This window comes from Cyprinus carpio, chromosome A3 (genome assembly GCF_018340385.1).
Source record: "Cyprinus carpio isolate SPL01 chromosome A3, ASM1834038v1, whole genome shotgun sequence".
Classification (NCBI taxonomy): domain Eukaryota; kingdom Metazoa; phylum Chordata; class Actinopteri; order Cypriniformes; family Cyprinidae; genus Cyprinus; species Cyprinus carpio.
This window is the reverse complement of record NC_056574.1, coordinates 3,638,527-3,658,048: the sequence shown is the minus strand read 5'-3', so window position 1 is coordinate 3,658,048 and position 19,522 is coordinate 3,638,527. Positions and strand designations below refer to the sequence as shown.

At 37.4% G+C, this 19,522-nt stretch overlaps 1 protein-coding gene across 5 annotated transcripts in view; it reads right to left on the bottom strand.

Moving 5' to 3' along the window:
• LOC109070236 (regulatory-associated protein of mTOR-like) overlaps positions 1-19,522 on the bottom strand; it is a 172,398-nt gene that overhangs the window by 130,120 nt on the left and 22,756 nt on the right. For all 5 annotated transcript variants that reach the window (XM_042716191.1, XM_042716169.1, XM_042716160.1 and 2 more), the window contains one exon: positions 3,722-3,896. In XM_042716191.1, the coding sequence (XP_042572125.1) occupies positions 3,722-3,889 (168 nt within the window). In that variant the 5' untranslated portion in view covers positions 3,890-3,896. The remainder of the gene's footprint in view (positions 1-3,721; positions 3,897-19,522) is intronic.

Here is a 19,522-nt window from a genome sequence, read left to right as displayed (position 1 = left end):
TTAGGATAGCCTATACAAGTTTTCTTCTAAACTATTACCGCTAAACCACATTAAAAATATTTTTAGTTACACTTAATTTAAAATAGTTAAAGACACTTAATTTAGTAGCCTAAATCCTTTAATCTGTCTTTTATTTTGTCAATATTAACTTCTAACATACTATATTAGTTAAAACATACATATAGGCATACACATATCTAAATGGAATGAAGTGTTTTGGAAAGTCTTTGATTTTCTTGCCATAAGACTTGTTATCAGTTGAAATAGACGTACAACGTCTAAACTTTTACAACATTACATAAAATTTTTATTTAGTTATTCATGTTTAATTTAGCAGTCTAATTTCTTTAATCAGTCTTTTATTTTTGTCAATCTTAACTTCTAACATGGTATATCAGTTAAAACCTACATATAGGCATACAAATATCTAACTGGAATGAAGTGTTTTGGAATGTCTTTGATTTCCTTCTGTAATGCTTGTGTCATGTTATCTAGCAAATAAAACAGACATATGTAATTAAAAGCCCAAGGTTTTACAACATGGTAGGAAGCGTAAATATTTTGTCTCAAGTAGTGTATCGAAAAGCGAACAGCGTCAGGTGTCTGGGACTGTGTGATTACTGATGCGACCATATCAGCGAAAGGTATTTTGAAAGATTGTAAAACATCTAAAAGTTTTCGGGGTTTGCAACTCAATTGTAATCTAATGGGTTTTGAGGGTTCTGCGATTGTAAATGTGGGTGCTGTGTGTCAGCTAAAGCTCTGTGATCAAAAACAGTTCGTGTTCAGTGATCAAAGGGTGACAATTTAAACTATTTATGACGTGCAGCTGAGGGTGCACTTTGCCAAAAGCTCAACGACTCGATTGTTTTTAACAAATCAGACTATGGTATAGGAAATTTTGCAAAATTTTTGTTAGTTAATTTAGTTTATTTTAGTTACATTTATTATTTTTATTAACCCCTAGATCTTTCAACCTCAACATAAACATACTGAGAATGCAGACAAGTACACAAACATAAAAGTACACACACACACACACAAATGCAAACATACTGTACAAACAAATACACAGAATACAACTTACAAACACTCACACACACAAACGTAAACATACAGAAAACATGAACATGCACGCAAACAAACACAAACATACCGACTAAAACTTACAAACACAAATATACACCCAAACTCAAACAAGTACACATATATACAAACAAACTAGGTCACAAACACAAAAAGACCTATATTAGATTGAAAATGAGTTGACATAAGGTTCTTTGCAACCAAAAGTGCTTCTTATACAAGTTGCTACAAATGTCTCACAGAACTTTTACAACAGATTAGACTTTCTTTCTCACTTTACAAATGGTGTTGTTAACCATGCTGTTTTAATGCAACATACTTATTTTTCACACTATAATGTTTTATTTTATTAAAATAAAAACAGTTGGGTCTATATAGATTTATTTTACTAAGATTTGATCAAATAATTGATTGTGATGACCAGTGTTGGGGTAGTTACTCCAAAAATGTAATTAGTTACTAGTTACTTCTGTAAATTGTAATGAGATTACTAGTTACTGCATTTGAAAAGTAACTTCACTACTTATTACTTTACTTTCCTTTTTTAGGGCCCTATGAAATCCGTTTTATTTTTTCCCAAATTCCGTTTTATTTTTTTCCAAGTTCCGTTTTCCGTTTAAATTTTTCTGAATTCCATTTTTTTCTCAACTCCTTTTTAATGTTTCAATTTAATTGTATTAATCAAAAAGCATGTCTAATTAATTTAAATCTTAACACTTACACATTTTCACAACAATTTATTAAAAGTTTAACAAAAATTACATGTTTAGGGCCCTATGAAATGTTTTATTTTTTCTTTACCATATGTTTTATTGTTATCAAATTCTGTGTTTTAGCCTGTCTAATTATTTAAATGCATAAAATAACTTAATTTATTCAATTTTTTCTTAAAATAGAATTATTTTAATGCATGTAAATATGTCAATGACTTGCTGAAGTGCACGAAAAGCAGCTATGTATGTATTAGACCCTGAAATAATATCTCTATCTCTCTCTCTCTCTCTCTACTGTATAAAAAGTACATTATATATTATTATGTAAAGTATAATATTATACACTATAATATACTGTAATATAGGGCCCTATTTTAACGATATAAACGCAAAGTGTAAAGCGCACGGTGCAGGTGCACTCAGGGCGTGCTCAAATCCACTTTTTCTATTTTAACGACGGAAAAACGGTTGGCGCGCCGGGCGCATGGCCTAAACGGGTTGTCCCTATTCTCTTAATGAGTAATGGGTGTTTTTTGGGCGTAACATGCAATAAACCAATCAGAGTCTCATCTTCCATTCCCTTTAAGAGCCAGTTGACGGATTTGCTATTCACACGGCGGAATTTGGAAAGCGCAAAGAAAGAACACATCTCCGAGATGAAACTCGTAGAAAACGTTCTTAAGCGCTAAGATCAATCGTTATCGGGAAACCCAGCCCAGTACTTTACACTCAGGCAAACACGGCTTGTGTAACGCAGGAAAGCGCGTTCCTATAGTCTAGTAAAGTAGTGTAGTTACCAATATTATTAGTGTAATGCGTTACTTTACTTTGTTACCCAAAAAAGTAATATAGTTACTGTAATCCGTTACTTTGTAACTCGTTACCCCCACCACTGGTGATGACATAAATATCTTACTGATACAGCTGTGTTAAGATGTCAAGTATTGGTAAAATTAGTTTAAAAAAGTATTTTAGCTTTCATGTAGGATTCATGTCCACACTCAAGTGTTTTTAGTAAGAGTCCTGAGACAAATGAAAATAGATGCGTGAAAAGACTTTTCTCTTTAAGATATTTTTAATGACAAACTAAATGCTTTAGATTGTTTAAAACAATTGAATTTATGCATTTCTCTTGAATATGTATACAGTAACCAGTGAGTACATGAAGCAGAATAAATACATAACCTCATTAATGCATTGTGGCTCTACCATGTTAATCAATAAAAAAGACTTAATTTATATACATCTTACTTTCTTTTCAAAACAAAATAAACATTATGTCTTTAAAAATATTATAACATATTAATAAATGTTGTCAAGTTTGTGATTTTTATTCATTGCGTAGGGTATGTTGTCGGACCATTAAATAAAATCTTGTGATTTTATGAGATCAATTATTTTTATTATTTAGAAACAAAAGCAATTTAATGTTATTGTGAATTTTATGTTTTCATTTTATTAGTCTACTGTAAAGTACAGCACCACCCTACATAAAAACCTTTTAAATGGGCAGTAAGAAAAATTTAGAATTGTTGTGTAAGAGCGGAGCTCAAGAGTATTTTTTCCATAAATTTAAGCTGCAAGTGTCATGCACACAAACTAATGAACCTCATATTTATACAAATAGCCACTGTTTCCTTTCCACATTAGATAGACACATTAACTTTGAAAAAACGATAGGATTCATTAAATGTAGATATCTACATCAGCTGACCACACTAGTCAGTCACTCACTAAATAGTGACATGTATGCAAGTCAAACCAATTACTACCAAGATTAGTGCAGTGTGGCAATGACACTAAATCAAGACAACAAGAAACACACACATAAACAATGAAATTAGACAGCAATCAATGCTCAATCAATTTGATTAGTCTGATGCTCAAATGACTAAAGATAACATAAAAAGTCTCTCCCTCACCCTGTCTTTCATTCTCCAGCTCTGAGCCAAAGCTTTGGATCCCTCAATTTTCTCTGTGTGGCGTTTCTTCATGAAGGCCAGTGGAAGGTTCCAGTCAGTCATGTCCACCTCCTCCTCCTCCGCCAGACCAACCACAGGGGAGTGAACCAGCTCAACATCCATTTTCATAACAAATCTAAAAAAGGACATAAAAAAACAATTATATGACCGTCCATTTACTGGTCTAAAATGTAGAAAGTAGAGAGACGAAGAGTTGTGGTGCATTATTAAATTAGTTTAATTAAAATGATTTTGAATCTGATTCTGTACTATATTATCACAAAAAAAAAATCATCAAAAGTTAACAATGGTTGGAGCTTGTAACGCTAAGCCAGCAGAGGGAGCCCTCGTCCGAGTACTGACCGTGCTCAACTCCCTCTGCTTCCACTTCCTGTTTGACTCTCATATAAACTGAGACCTGTTCAGGTGCTGATCATGAAGTATTGCCAGTTCATCTGCCTTACCAAGCATTATCCTACCACTGTTCCTGATTGCTTACCTGTGTATGATCCTGCCTGACTTCTTGACTCATGGTATTTGTACCCTGCCCCTTTTGTTCTGACACCTGATAGGACTGATATTTGTGTTTAGATTCATTGCCTGCCTCTCCACTATTGTCTCTGCTCCTGCCCCTGTGTATGACGAACGACCGGCTTACTTCTCTGGTTTTGACCCTCTGCCTGTTTATCGACATCTGTTTAAAGCCTTGACCTTTAATAAACTTCTGCTCATGGTTTCTAACCAAACTCCAGGGTCTCTGTTACAGAGCTTCACCAGACTATACAAGAAGCTAGTAATTTTCCAAATGTACAAAATAATTTATTAAACAATAATTAATGTTCTATCAAACTATAATGTCTCCAGTTACTCATGTAACTTCAGTTGCATGAAATGATGGAATGAGACACTTTTGCCTTGCAATAATCAATGGATTAATAGATCAAGTGTGCAGATTTATGGCAGCCATGCCCTCCTACATGATGCTTGTTGCTTGATGCTTAACTTCATTTCCTTAAAACCTTCTGAATGAATAAACAAGTTATGAAAACCCTGAGCAGAAGTAACACGAAATGAACACAACATCTCGTTCCCTCATTTCAAGGAACCAAGGATACATCAGTAACTGGAGATGTCCCATTTCAATATTGGTTTCTCAATGTCACATCATATACCAGATAGCTATGTTGAATGTTTTAAATTATGCCATGTTACTGTGAAAGGTGCTCAGCATATGGAGCCAAAGCCCCAAACACTTTGTCTCATAGTAGGAAATGAATATGTAATTTGACAGAACCATTGCAGACAAACAGCATAAGTATACATATATTATTATAGTAAATCACTAGCATTACACACATTGCCATAAGACCACCAGATCTTGTTGAACTCCAGAGTCCCAGAGGTTCACTGTAATGAACTGGCTATATGGCAGCTAGGGATGTGCCGGTACTAGTATCGGTGATCATCCTTATACCCTTGGAGTGGGGACTTTGGAGTGAGCAGGGCACGTGCGTGCCATTAAGCAGTCGTTAGGAATGCACTTGGCAAATGAAGCGACATAATTTCCTCATTATCTTCAGCTGGGATGTTCCCGTGACAACGCAGCACGTGTCCACCAGCAGATTCGCTGATGGACACCGACATAAAAACAATATTTTTATATATATTGGTTTTTATATATTATATAGCATATTTTAAAAACTTTTTTAAAATATAAAATTTATGTTTATTTGCCACAGTTTTGCTAACAACAATAAATAGACATTTATGACAGTAAAACAGTGACATCTGCTGATGGACATGTGCTGCGTTGTCAGGGGAATATAATGATATTGAGGAAATTTTGTCGCTCCTTCTGCCCAGTGCATTCCTAACAACTATTTAATGGCACGCACATGCCCTGCTCACTCCAAAGTCCCCACTCCAAGGTGATAGGGATGATCACTTCCATTTGGAATTTGCCCGGGAACCGTTCGGTACCGATACTAGTACCGGCACATCCCTAATGGAAGCACTGCCCTGCTATGACGTCTATGCCATCGGACCTGGTTGAAACATCACACATAAGAAAAGAGACAACTGGTCCTTACCCTGCTGTAATAGAGTTAATTTAGTAGTACTTTAGATAAAAAGCAGCAAGCCCGGCACTTAGGAATGTTGTAACTATGAACAAACCTCACTGCACTCACAGTGGCTGCTCAACAAATGACAATAAAGCAATAAATCTTGCACTCCTGAAATAATATATTTGAAGCAGTCTGACTAGCTGCAGCAGCTGACAGGGAAGTGGCAAACTCAATGCTTTACCTAACGTGACATTTAGGGCTGGGTATCGTCCAAAATTTTTCAATATCAATACCGATAACTTGACTTCGACACTGGTGCCTGAACAATACTTTTTTTTTTTTGGATACCAATTTTATGAAATACGTTTTAACAAGATTACATTCTCAAAAAATAAAAAATAAAAAAATAAAAAATGGCACAACACACTCTCGCAATGACACTGAATGTTTATGTAAATGCACCTATGCCCAAAATGTTGCCATTAGTCCAGAATGAGCTTGCTAGGGACAGATTTATCCTGGTGCTCACTCCAAGAGAACTCCGGGTGCAAACGCAACTGGCTCACCCGACCACACTGAATGAAGCACTGGAACTGGCTACTGAAAGAGAGATATTGGGGTCAGAAATAGACGCTGATGTAATGACACCAACAGAAAGCTGGGGAAATGACTGAATTGCACCCAGGGACATCCACATAGAAGGATAATTCTACAAATGCTGTGATGCTGCATTGCAGGCCCTGCAGAGACTGTTATGATAGTGGGCTGGTCTTATGTGGGAAAGGAGTCACTTGCATGGCCCTATTTGACACCGGTTCAAATGCAACAGTGACCAGTGGGGACAGATTTGGAGACTAAATCCACTTGTCTTAAAACTGTGACCGTTGACTTTGCACCAATAAAAGGAAAAGGGCTCTTCCTGTCTGACATAGGAGGTCTGTCTGTGTCGCTCCATGTATGGGTGGCAAGAGTGCAGGACCCCTGCTTCTCAACTGACCCATCCTGCTCTAAGCTTGACCCCAGTTTCCCTACCGGTGTATTCAGCAGACACATCTAAAAGTGCCATTGCTTTGTGTTCCTGTGGCTCAGTGGTTGAGCATTGCGTTAGCAGCGCAAAAGGTTGTGGGTTCGATTCCCAGGGAACACGTTAGGTAAAAAAAAATGTTAGCCTGAATGTACTGTAAGTCGCTTTGGATAAAAGCATCTGCTAAATGCATAAATGTAAATGTTAAGAAAAGAGCCAACGTCTCACATTGTAGAAGCCCTGTCCAATAGTTCCAAATGCCACAGGCAACACAGTTCTGATTGTAATACTATTGTAATTAGGGATGTCAATTTTCGATCATTTCCATGATCAATTATCGTTTAAATTAATGATCAATTAATCGATTAATCGTTAACCTTAATGCTGCCAAATGTGTCTATTGCAGTGGCACACAGTCACCGGCATGACAGGATGTGCAAAAGCAACTCAAAAAAAAAAAAAATTCTCACCCGGATTAAAGGGATTTTAGTCTGAATAAAATTCTAGTAGCAGGATTGTAAAATGAATAGATGTGATTATGATCACTTGATAAAATGAAGTGTGTGTGCCGTATGTTTGAGATCATTTTACTTTGTTGACTGTATCCTATCCCGTCATGGAGACCGCTGAACGCACCTCTTTAAATGGTTTTGTGGTGCTCGTTGTTGTATTTTAAAATACAATTGCAATGTTTTCTACTTTGAAAACATTATGGCATTTAAAATAGAATTATCCCAAACTTAACTGTGGTGCATGTGGCTGTGCTGAGCAGTCAGTGAACAGCTTCCATTGGCGCTGCTGCAGCAAAACACATTGTTGCTCACATTAAACATTTTTATCTGAGTATTATGACCAGTACTTAATTTGATACTGCTGGATCCTGTTCCGGAAAATGTCAGATTTTGAATTTTTGTGTTCCGGTAGGTCTAATTGTTTTTAAAAATCTGGTATTTACACTGCATTAGATCGTGACAGTGCATGCATGCGTGCACAAGGATAGAGCGAGTGCAGATTTGGCTAGATGTATTTGGAGGTTATTGCTCACGTCTCATTCGGCACAAATCCAAATGTTTCCATATTATAAATACATTTTATTTATTTATTGGTTTTTTTTAGTCTTGATGCTTCATCAGATCATTCTGCTTTTTATTCAGCTTAGCTGCAGATACAGCCTTGCACGTCTTAAGTTCTATGAGCGCGAGATCACTTCTCTTTCAGTACGAAAACTTCTATCTCATTTTCATAAAATAAAATGCTATAGTATTTAACTTTTCCTCTCCATCAGCGAATGATGATTCTGAAAGAAAACACACCCAATGTCTGTTTGCTAAAGCAACGAACGCTACTTTCATTCATCTGATTATCAGCAGGGCTCGCAAAATTTCAAAATCCCTGGCCTGAATAAAAAAAGGCATCGTCTGAACTTTACTGTAGACAAATCAGCATGATCAGCAAAAACTAGTAGCATATAGGAATGTAACGATTCACTCAACTTACGATGCAATAAAATTCACAATACAGATTGCACCATACAATTTTCTAACAATTTATTTATTTTTTTACAAAATGAGATTTAAGACAAATTATAAATGAAAAGGTGTCTTTGAATTTCTAAAACAAATCCCACATCAAAAAAAAAAAATAAATAAAAAAAAAAAAAAAATATATATATATATATATATATATATATAGAGCATATATATATATATATATATATATATATATACATACATATACACACACACACACACACACACACACACACACACAACTAAAAGAACCATTTGAATTACTATCCAAAAAAAGATGCTAAATACATGTTATTTGGATTGTATAATTAAAAAATTTAAAGCAAAAACAGAATGGTCTGATTTGTGAATGACAAATCAGCAAATGTCACTCTCTGACAACAGGTGGCACTAATGGAACACCAGGTATTTAAAGGCTGCTGCCCCTTTAAGACCGAATGCACTGATCCAATATAATGATGCACAGGAGATTTCTTTCTCCACTGTATACATTCAATGAAGACATAACCAACTGTGTTTACGAGAATACTTGCAGAGACAATTATTTTGAGATAATTTTGTGTGTATGTGTTCATTCAGAAGCAAGGATACGTGAAAGAGGAATCAATTCTGTTTATACGCATTGTCTGAAATGCGGCTCTATGTGCGCCTTTTGGATGAGTGTGCGCAAGCTCCAAATGCACGCAAATGGTTTAAAACGCTCAAATGGTTAAATCAACGAGACTTAGAAACAAGTAAAAACTATCAACTACAATCCGTTTCACCCCTACAAGTGAGTGAACAACGCAAATCAAGTTAGCCCGTCGGGCAGGGTGGTGATACATTTTGGTAGCCCAACTGGAAAATACAATTGCCCCGGGATGTCGGGCTAGCTATTTTGCAAGCCCTGATCAGATAAACCTTGCGCTCTTATTTCAAGGTTGTTGTTAATGCTGTGGTTATTTTAACAGTTCCTTCGTACATTCAGTTCAACAACATTGTTAAAACACATTTATCAATCAATGGAACTATGCATTTAATTTAAACACTTACATTTCTGCTCCGTCCATGAAATAAATGTGCAGCTTTCAACTGCTAAGGCAACAACGTCGGTAAGATGCCAAGAGCCATTGAAAAACTACAGAAAAGTAAAATTACTTTCAATTTAGCATTACTGGCCACAAGTCCTAAGGAGAGATCGCACATCAGTTGCTCAAAAATTGAAAAATGTGTCAGTGATATGAACGGAGCGTGGGGACAATCCTGTGACAATCTCAGGTGGGTAAATAGTGGAGCACGTGAAGGAGAGATGCGAGAGCATGGACACGGTCCAAGGTCTCCATTAATTCATGCTTGTAGTAATTTAATTTGTATATATTTTGAAAACATTGAATCACTATAGAAATCACAATTCATTCGATTCTTAGCGTTTTAAATCGGCGATTCACGGTTCAAAAATCATGTTTCAAGATGCATATGCATCGTCAGGATTTGTAATCGATGCATCGATAAAACGAGTGAATCGTTACACCCCTATTGACATCCCTAATTGTAATACAAAATAGGGAGACTCTGGAAAAGTAGCTGTGTCAAGAGAAAGAGGCCAGCACAACCTGCATAGGTGGCATTGAGGGTGGTTGATGCACCACATTCAACATACTGCGGCTCAGCGAAGGAGTGCTCCAGTGGCCATGGAAGGAGCCTGCCATGGGGGAGGACGGATAGCAGGTGGTAGTGCCCAAGGCACTGAGGGAAGCAGTGGTTGCAGCTTGTCATGGAAGTACGGGAAATTGCTATTTTGGAGTATCCAAATAATCCACAGGCTTCACTAAGGGTTCTACTGGGGTCTGCACAGAAGGGATGTAGAGGATTTTTACCACAGATGTGATGCCTGTGCAGCCTATAAAGGCCTGAACTTTTGCAGCAAGCACCAACAGAAAGAGTAGCCGTGGACATCATGGGCCCCTTCCCCATCACACAGAGAGGTAATTGTTTTGTACTCACTGCTATGGACTATTTTACAAAGTGGCCCGAGGCCTATGCAATAACGAACCAGGAAGCAGAGATGGTGTCAGACACATTGGTGGAAGGTATGTTCAGCAGGGTCAGTATGGCTGAGGCCTTTCATAGTGATTACGGGCGGAATTTTGAATCCAAGCTGTTTGCGGCATGCAGAAAACATGCACAACCCCATTGCACCCACAAAGCGATGGCCTTGTTGAGCAATTTAACAGAACCTTAGCCCAGCAGCTAGCCATCCTTACAGCTGAACATCAGCGGGACTGGGACACTCACCTTCCTTTCACTCTCATGGCCTACAGAGATGTTTGAGCCACACACTCCATTTGTTCAGGAGCCCCTTTCCCCAAACACCCCACACCCAGCCACTTCTCTTGGACTTTCTCCTGTGTCACATGTCCCTGCACCCAATTTCTTATGGGCTCAGATCCTAGGCCTGTTGTGTGGCCAAAAAGGCAGAGACACCGGCCTGTGTACCTCAAAGACTTTGTTTGCCCACTCATGGACTTCATGTTTCTTCTTTTTAAGGAAGGGCAGTGTGATGTTGTTTCAAATGTTGAAGGAAATTTGTTAATGTCATGATGTTCAGCAAAATACATTTAGCAATAATTGGTTATAGCTGTTAGTCTCTGTTCACTTTAAGGGATGGGGGATGGTTGGGCTAGAGAGAGTTCAGAGTTGTTATTATTATTTTTATTTTATTTTTTATTTTTTTTATTGAGCACGTTGACACAACCGACCACTGACCAAAGTGCTGTACAATATATAAACACACAATAAAACTCAAACATAAAACACAACACTAAAATCACAATAAAATGAGTGAAATAAACTCCACAATTTCAATATACAGAGAAATGTCTATACCCCATTAAATGCTAATGCAAGGAAACATTCCTTAAGCTTGTGTTTAAAAACACTTAATTTGGGGTATCAGATCTGTGAGCAAACGATAATTCATTTCAGAGTTTCGGAGCTATCACTATAAAAGCTTGATCTTCACTTCGCCGTTTAGTTCTAGGAATCATCAAAGCCAGCTGGTCAGCTGACCTTAGAGAACGTTTTGGCTTATATTTCTCAATCATTTCCACCAAGTAAAATGGAGCCCTACTATGCAATGATTTATAGACAAAAACCACAATTTTAAAATTAATTCTATAGGGGATCGGTAACCATTGTAAAGAACTCAGAACAGGAGTAATTTGATCTCTCTTACGATAACCTGTCAAATGCCTCGCTGCAGCATTTTGGACCAGTTGTAAGAGGTTAAGCAATGATTTGTTAATGCCAAAATACACTGAACACAATTTTAAATGCAACACTTTTGTTTTTGCCCCCATTTTTCATGAGCTGAACACAAAGATCTAAGACTTTTTCTATGTACACAAAAGGCCTATTTCTCTCAAATATTGTTCACAAATCTGTCTAAATCTGTTTTAATCAGCACTTCTCCTTTGCCGAGATAATCCATCCACCTCACAGGTGTGGCATATCAAGATGCTGATTAGACAGCATGATTATTGCACAGGTGTGCCTTAGGCTGGCCACAATAACGAATATCGAATCCACAACCTTAGGGTTAGGAGTCAAACTCTCTAACCATTAGACCACAACTTCCCCACAAACTGTGTGCACAAGCAGTATTAAATGCTGCTCCATCTGAAAGCACCGCAGGTTTGAGTAGCTTATAACGTGCTATAAACATAGAGAGTGTATACAATATGTAAATAACAGATTGATTGAGCAGTGTAGAGAGATTCATTGGTCACAACAGAACTTTGTGAGATCGGGATGAACAAGAGTGACAGCTTTTTAGTGATTATAAAGGGAGTGCTCTTTGCAAGCTTTCTAGACTATAATCAATTCAAAATGCAGAACTTTCAGCCACACACACGTTGCAAAGTTTTGGGAATGACATCCGCATATTTATGCAGGATTCACTCTCGACATAGCAATGAACGACATAGTGATAACTATAGCAATGGATTGGACAAAATATGTGAAAATGTGCATTAAGGCTAGAGCACCTTCAATAATTTCAGAAGCACCCTCAGTGATTTATTTCTGGAACCGGACCTGGTTAATATGCTTTTATTGTATAACTATAAACAAAAATAAACAATACAATTACAATAAATAAATAAATGCAATTGCACATAATTATATAATCTAATGAATGCATATTTACAGTAAGCACTTAACTCAAATAAGTATTAAATAATAAAATAAATAACAAGAGAAGGCTGACTATAATCAACTTGCTTCCGTTTAGTTGGATAAGACTCCTCTCCACCTGGAATTAGCCTTTCTGGTCTTCAGTGATGACAAAGTTTGAGCATGCACACGCAATATCGGAGGGAGAGCAGAGCCGATTCATAAGAGAACACGGTCTATTAAAAAGCAAACGTCCGGTTTTGTGAAGGAAATCCGCTTTCGAGTTGAGAGATTCATGCTTTTTTTTTTTTCACAGATGCGCTATCGCGTTACATTACTGCGCTCTTGACATTGTCATTAGGATAACACTATAGAAACCGCCTAAAATGATGTATAAAGAAGAGAAGAAAGCCACCATAAGTAGCCGTCTATATTGCCATGATCCGCCACTGCCAGATGCAGTGAGAAGTTTAAAAAAAAAACAAGCCAATCACAATATCTGGTAGGTGGGCATCTGGGGTGGCCAACCAGGGCATATTTGGAGTTTCAGTGCGAGAGTGCCCTCTGGCCTTTAAATGGGGCAGTATTTACTACTGATTACAGAACCAGGCTTCACTGACAAGCTGCGCTTGACTGAATAACCTTTGTAGCTTTATTATGAATCAATGTATATTCAATAATGTGAAGAAGTTTAATTTGTATCTTGTTTTTTTTTTTTTTAAGATTTGTGACATTGCTTTTTTATGTAATGCTAAAACACTGTTGGTCACAGAAGTTGTAGTGATGCTTTCTTTTGCAAGAAAGAATGTGAAACATATACATTGGTTATATAATTTTTAGATTTTAAATATTTTTTAATATAATTTAAATTGATTTCACACTTAAAGCAATATCGTATCGCATATCAAATATTGCTTAAACAAGGTATCACATATCACGTTTCTTTAATATTGCACAGCACAACTTGAACAATTTTCAAGATAATTATTTTACCACATTCAAAATTGAGGATGATTCCCACTAAATTCTGAAAGCTTTTTTTCAATATATTTTTATTTTATTTTCAGAATTCACAATTAATGTATACAGTGCAACAGCAAAAACTACACATACAGGTGTATCTCAATAAATTAGAATGTCATAAAAAAGTTAATTTATTTCAGTAATTCAACTCAAATTGTGTATTAAATAAATTCAATGGACATAGAATGAAGTAGTTTAAGTCTTTGGTTCTTTTAATTGTGATGATTTTGGCTCACATTTAACAAAAACCCACCAATTCACCATCTCAACAAAATAGAATAAGGTGACATGCCAATCAGCTAATCAACTCAAAACACGGACTGCTGTTCTGACCGTTGTCCAGAAGACAATCATTGACACCCTTCACAAGGAGGGTAAGCCACAAACGTTCATTGCCAAAGAAGCTGGCTGTTCACAGAGTGCTGTATCCAAGAATGTTAACAAAAATTGGAAGGAAAAAGTGTGGAAGAAAAAGACGTACAACCAACAGAGAGAACCACAGCCTTATGAGGATTGTCAAGCTAAATCGATTCAAGAATTTGAGTGAACTTCACAAGGAATGGACTGAGGCTGGGGTCAAGGCATCAAGAGCCACCACAGACAGATGTGTCAAAGAATTTGGCTACAGTTATCATATTCCTCTTGTTAAGCCACTCCTGAACCACAGACAACGTCAGAGGCGTCTTACCTGGGAGAAGAAGAACTGGACTGTTGCCCAGTGGTCCAAAGTCCTCTTTTCAGATGAGAGCAAGTTTGTATTTCATTTGGAAACCAAGGTCTAAGAGTCTGGAGGAAGGGTGGAGAAGCTCATAGACCAAGTCCAGTGTTAAGTTTCCACAGTCTGTGATGATTTGGGGTGCAATGACATCTGCTGGTGTTGGTCCATTGTGTTTTTTGAAAACCAAAGTCACTGCACCCATTAACCAAGAAATTTTGGAGCACTTCATGCTTCCTTCTGCTGATCAGCTTTTTGAAGATGCTGATTTCATCTTCCAGCAGGATTTGACACCTGCCCACACTCCCAAAAGCACCAAAAGTTGGTTAAATGACCATGGTGTTGGTTTGCTTGACTGGCCAGCAAACTCACCAGACCTGAACCCCATAGAGAATCTATTGAGTATTGTCAAGAGGAAAATGAGAAACGAGACAAAAAATGCAGATGAGCTGAAGGCCACTGTCAAAGAAACCTGGGCTTCCATACCACCTCAGCAGCGCCACGAACTGATCACCTCCATGCCGAATTGAGGCAGTAATTAAAGCTAAAGGAGCCCCTACCAAATATTGAGTACATGTACAGTAAATTAACATACTTTCCAGAAGGCCAACAATTCACTTTTTTTTTTTTTTTTTTTTTTTTAATTGGTCTTATGAAGTTTTCTAATTTGTTGAGAATTGGTGGGTTTTTTGTTAAATGTGAGCCAAAATCATCACAATTAAAAGAACCATGGACTTAAACTACTTCAGTCTGGTGCATTGAATTTATTTAATACATGAGTTTCATAATTTGAGTGGAATTACTGAAATAAATAAACTTTTCCACGACATTCTAATTTATTGAGATGCACCTGTATATAGGCCTAAATAACTACAAGCCCAGCTGCAATACCAAGCAGGACCACACGGACATGCCAACAGACCACTATACCAGTCGCCTTACAGGTGCACTAAGCGATTTTTGCCAAAAGATGCTGATATTTGAAAGCTGCAAAACAAACATACCCCAACAGGACCTCGCCCTTATTTTGAAATCTCTGCCCCACACGTATGTACACAACCCTGGCATAACGATGATCATGGAAACAAGTGAAGATGGCACACAAGCATATTCAAACAAAAGCCAACACAAATAAGTTGTGTGAAATGAAGCAAAATCACCATTACTCACCTATCAAAAAGAAACAATGCAACCTCTGTGTCTGATTCAATCCCTTCCCGCTCCTTGAGTTCTCTCCACCGCTGGAAAGCTGCTCCGATATTTACCTACCTCTTGCCTGACTGTACCCTTCTTTTTAATGTTTTGTTTCTCTGATATTTTCCTTTTTTATCTGCCATCTCTATCTCTCTATTGATAGTCAATCTGCTAATATCCATCCTGTGCCCTCAAACTGAGCGCTCTCTTCTCCCTTTCATTACAAGACATGCCCCCTTACCACTGATTGGCTACAAGTGTGTTTTGGGACTCAGCCCAACACTGTGGTCAAAAGCGTTTTTCAAAAATCGCTTAGTTCACCTTTAACCTAGTTATATATGGATCCATTCAGAATTATTACACAGAGCAAAGCACAAATTAACAAATAAAAACATTCTGAATTTGTCAAAAGTGTTGGTGTGAAGACAGCTCAACATGACCAGTGAATAATTCCTCTGTCAGAGTTAGCGCTGATGCCCATACAGTATATAAATACCACTGACCATTGCAAATTGCTATAAAAACATGCTTCTTCAGCGAGTGTCCATTCTAAAACACTTGACAGACATGCGACCATACTGAAATGTGCTCCCGCAAAAAGTTACGGAGAGCGCACACACAGCCTGTTGTTTGCACGTTAATAATAATGGACTCACACATGTCTTATAATGTCCAACTCCCGTATGTCACTGTAATCCCATCTAAACTTTACTTGTAAGATACTGGCTTGCTTTTTTCAGCCCATACAGACTAGTCCTCACTTCATATTTCTTATTAACAGGTATGTTTGTTCCCACCAGTCGCTGCTAGGTTAAGGTTACATAGGATTCCGAAAGCACGCTAGTGCTAGCCTTCCTGGAACTCGTAGACATTGTATTTCCTGCAGTTCCTGCAAAAAATCTTTGTATGGAAGTCTATGAGAACAGTCTGGGCGATTCTCAGCAAGAGTGAAATCGCCCAAAAAGGGGTGGTACTCCACATAATGTAACTTGACACTGATTGGACTAGGCTATATATCCAGAGGCAGAACAAACAGTCAAGAACAGTGACAGCTAGCGTAACACTGTGGATAATAGAAAAAAAATCCCTCCCTTTCCCACTTTGGTGGTACGTCGCTCTATCGCCCTAATGAAGAAACCACCCCTGATAAAACTTATAAAATGTCTTATGTAGCATTAGTTTTAAACTCACAGAATGTTTTGATAGCACAATGACCTCTTATATATCAAAAAAATCAAGGAAATTATGAATTATGACCCCTTTAAATATTATTACAATTCAAAATAACTATTCTCTATTTGAATATATTTTAAAATGTAATTTATTCCTGTGATGCAAAGCATAATTTTCAGCAGCCATAAAAATAAATGAAGAAGAAACCCAAAATATCAAAGCTATCCACTATTTTGTAGAGGGGCATCAAAATTACTATTAAAGGGGTTAAACTGACTTTTAGCATTATGCAGCATTATTATCTTTACACAGAGAATGGTAGATCTATTAGTAAAAATCGGTTGACTTTACCAATCTTTGTTACATTATATGCCAAAGGTGACAGTTCAAAATGGGAAAAACCACTTTGTTTTTTTTTTTTTTTTTTTGTTTGTTTGTTTTTTTCTCCTGAAGTTTCAAAGCCTGTAAGTCCTTTTGGTAGCTTAAGGACCTATGTGGCTCATTTCCAATGTGGCTCCTTGAGTAAATTCTTAAATGTACCAGACATTGATTTATTTGCAGTAGGGGTTGAACAACTTCTGACTTTTTAAATTCGACGTTTATGTGATGAAAGTCGAGTCGAAGTCGACTAGTCGCTGATGACGACATTAATGAACAAAGAAGTCTGGTTGCTGTGACAGACACCTTGTGCACAGCTATGGCATATGACACAGCGCTGCCCACATGGCTATTCCTTCTATAACCGCTCATTTTTATCAGTTCTTTTGTCTTTGAGACATTATATTTCTCACAGATTTCTGCTTGTTCTAAATCAGATACAGATAAAGTAGCACAGGAAAGATTACATTCATATGAATGCATTAGTGAGAGCGATTGCGTGTCTGAATTAATTCTAACTGGCAGCATCTCTCTACTAGTAGTGAAGCTGTGAGATTTAATTATTAAGAAATATATGCTTGAACTTTTCAGTTTCAAATCTATTTTATTAAGAAATCACAGAACAGTATTGACAATAAATTGCCGCGCTGAATGATTATGTGTGCGCGATCTGTGCGTGATGTATGAGCTACTCTCTGTAATGTGTGTGCGTTAAGCCTGTGTTATACTTTCAGTGTGCGCAATCCGGATGCATACACAGACAACTTGTATTTATACTACCGAAAGTGTACGCTGGTGGTCTGCTCCGCAGATGTGTTCCATACATGCGCAGTAGATTGGCTTGAACAGTAAACAAACTTGATAACAAACAATTGCCCAGAGATATTGCACATCAGTCTGTCTTTATATTGTTTTTGCAACGGATTGTAGAAGTGCGGGTAGAGACGGACTTCTTCACACAGCCTGCTGTTTATGTAGTCTACTGACGACGCATACTTGCAAAAAATGGGAGGCATGCCGATGTCCGCAGAGAGCCTCCGCGCACACCCTCCGATGAAGATTTTTACATCACGTGGACCCTAGCAGACTTGCGCACGCAGAAAGTATACCACAGGCTTTACAGTACAGCAGCTCATTAGATTAGAACAGCGATTAACTTACCTGTACAATAAGCTGTTTAAAATGTTTCGAGCATCCAGTTATATAATCACACGTCTTGTGGAGCGCTTTCAGAGTATGCATTTATTTGTCATTTTAACTGTTTGGACCCAGAGTTTATTTTTTAATTTCAAAGTGTTTTTATGTTTTAAATGTACATAACACAAACAAACCAACATACATTCTCATGTCATACAAGGCATCCCCATCCACAAACCTCATACTTTGTATACATTATCTCACATATCTCCTTTCGTCGCAGATTTGCATCCAAGGTTCGTACAAGTATTGAGAATGCACACAGAACACAACAACAAAAAAATAAAAATAAATTAATTAATTAATTAATAAAAAAAAAAAAAAAAAAAAAAGAGGAGATGAGCAGATGAGATCCTACATTTTTTAATCTAAAGAATTAGCATCAAATGCATTTTCATAATAATCCAAGAAAGGTTGCCATACATTCTGAAACCTTTCTGTTGAGTTTTGGTTCTTAACCTTTGAAGCTGGAGGAAGGACATAGTTTCGCACACCCAACGTGAGTGTTTTGGGGATGAGGGAGATTTCCAATTTGTAAGAATTAGTCGGCGGGCTAACAGTGTAGAGAATGCTATTAATTAAGAGATTGGCCTCTTGAGACCCCAACTTTACTGTGTACCACCCCAAATATTGCAATGATAGGATCTGGATCAATATTCTTTTTACAAATGTAGGTGAATGTATTAAATATCTCAGACCAGAATGTGCCTATGCTTGGGCATGACCAGAACATGTGGGCCAGAGAAGCAGGGGCTTGGTGACAACGCATACAGTTGGGATCCACATTAGGATATATTTTGGCCAATTTGGTCCAAGAGAGGTGCAGGCGATTAAATACTTTGAATTGTATCAACCTGTGCCTAACACAGATAGACGATGTGTATATTTTATGTATAGCTCTTTGCCAAATTTCATCCGTCAATTCTGTATTTAGATCCTCCTCCTCACTGTACCTTAAGAGACAGAAGAGATGGGCATTACATGGCCTGAATAGCAGTATACAGCTGGGAGACAACACCCGAGAGATGAGGCTTGACCGTCAGACAATGATCAAGAGGGCCGATATTTGGTTTTGAGGGGAATGAACGAAACTGGGAACGGACAAAATCACAGACCTGAAGATACCTGAAAAAAATGTGTTTTTGGTAAACTTAATTCATTAACCAAATAGTCAAAAGAAACGAACGTGCCATCTACAAAAAGATCTCCCACACTGTTTATGCCTTTTCTAGCCCAGGTGAGAAAGGCCGTATCTATAAGCGATGGCTTAAAAAGAAAGTTTGAGGACAGAGGCATAGACACCAAAGCTTG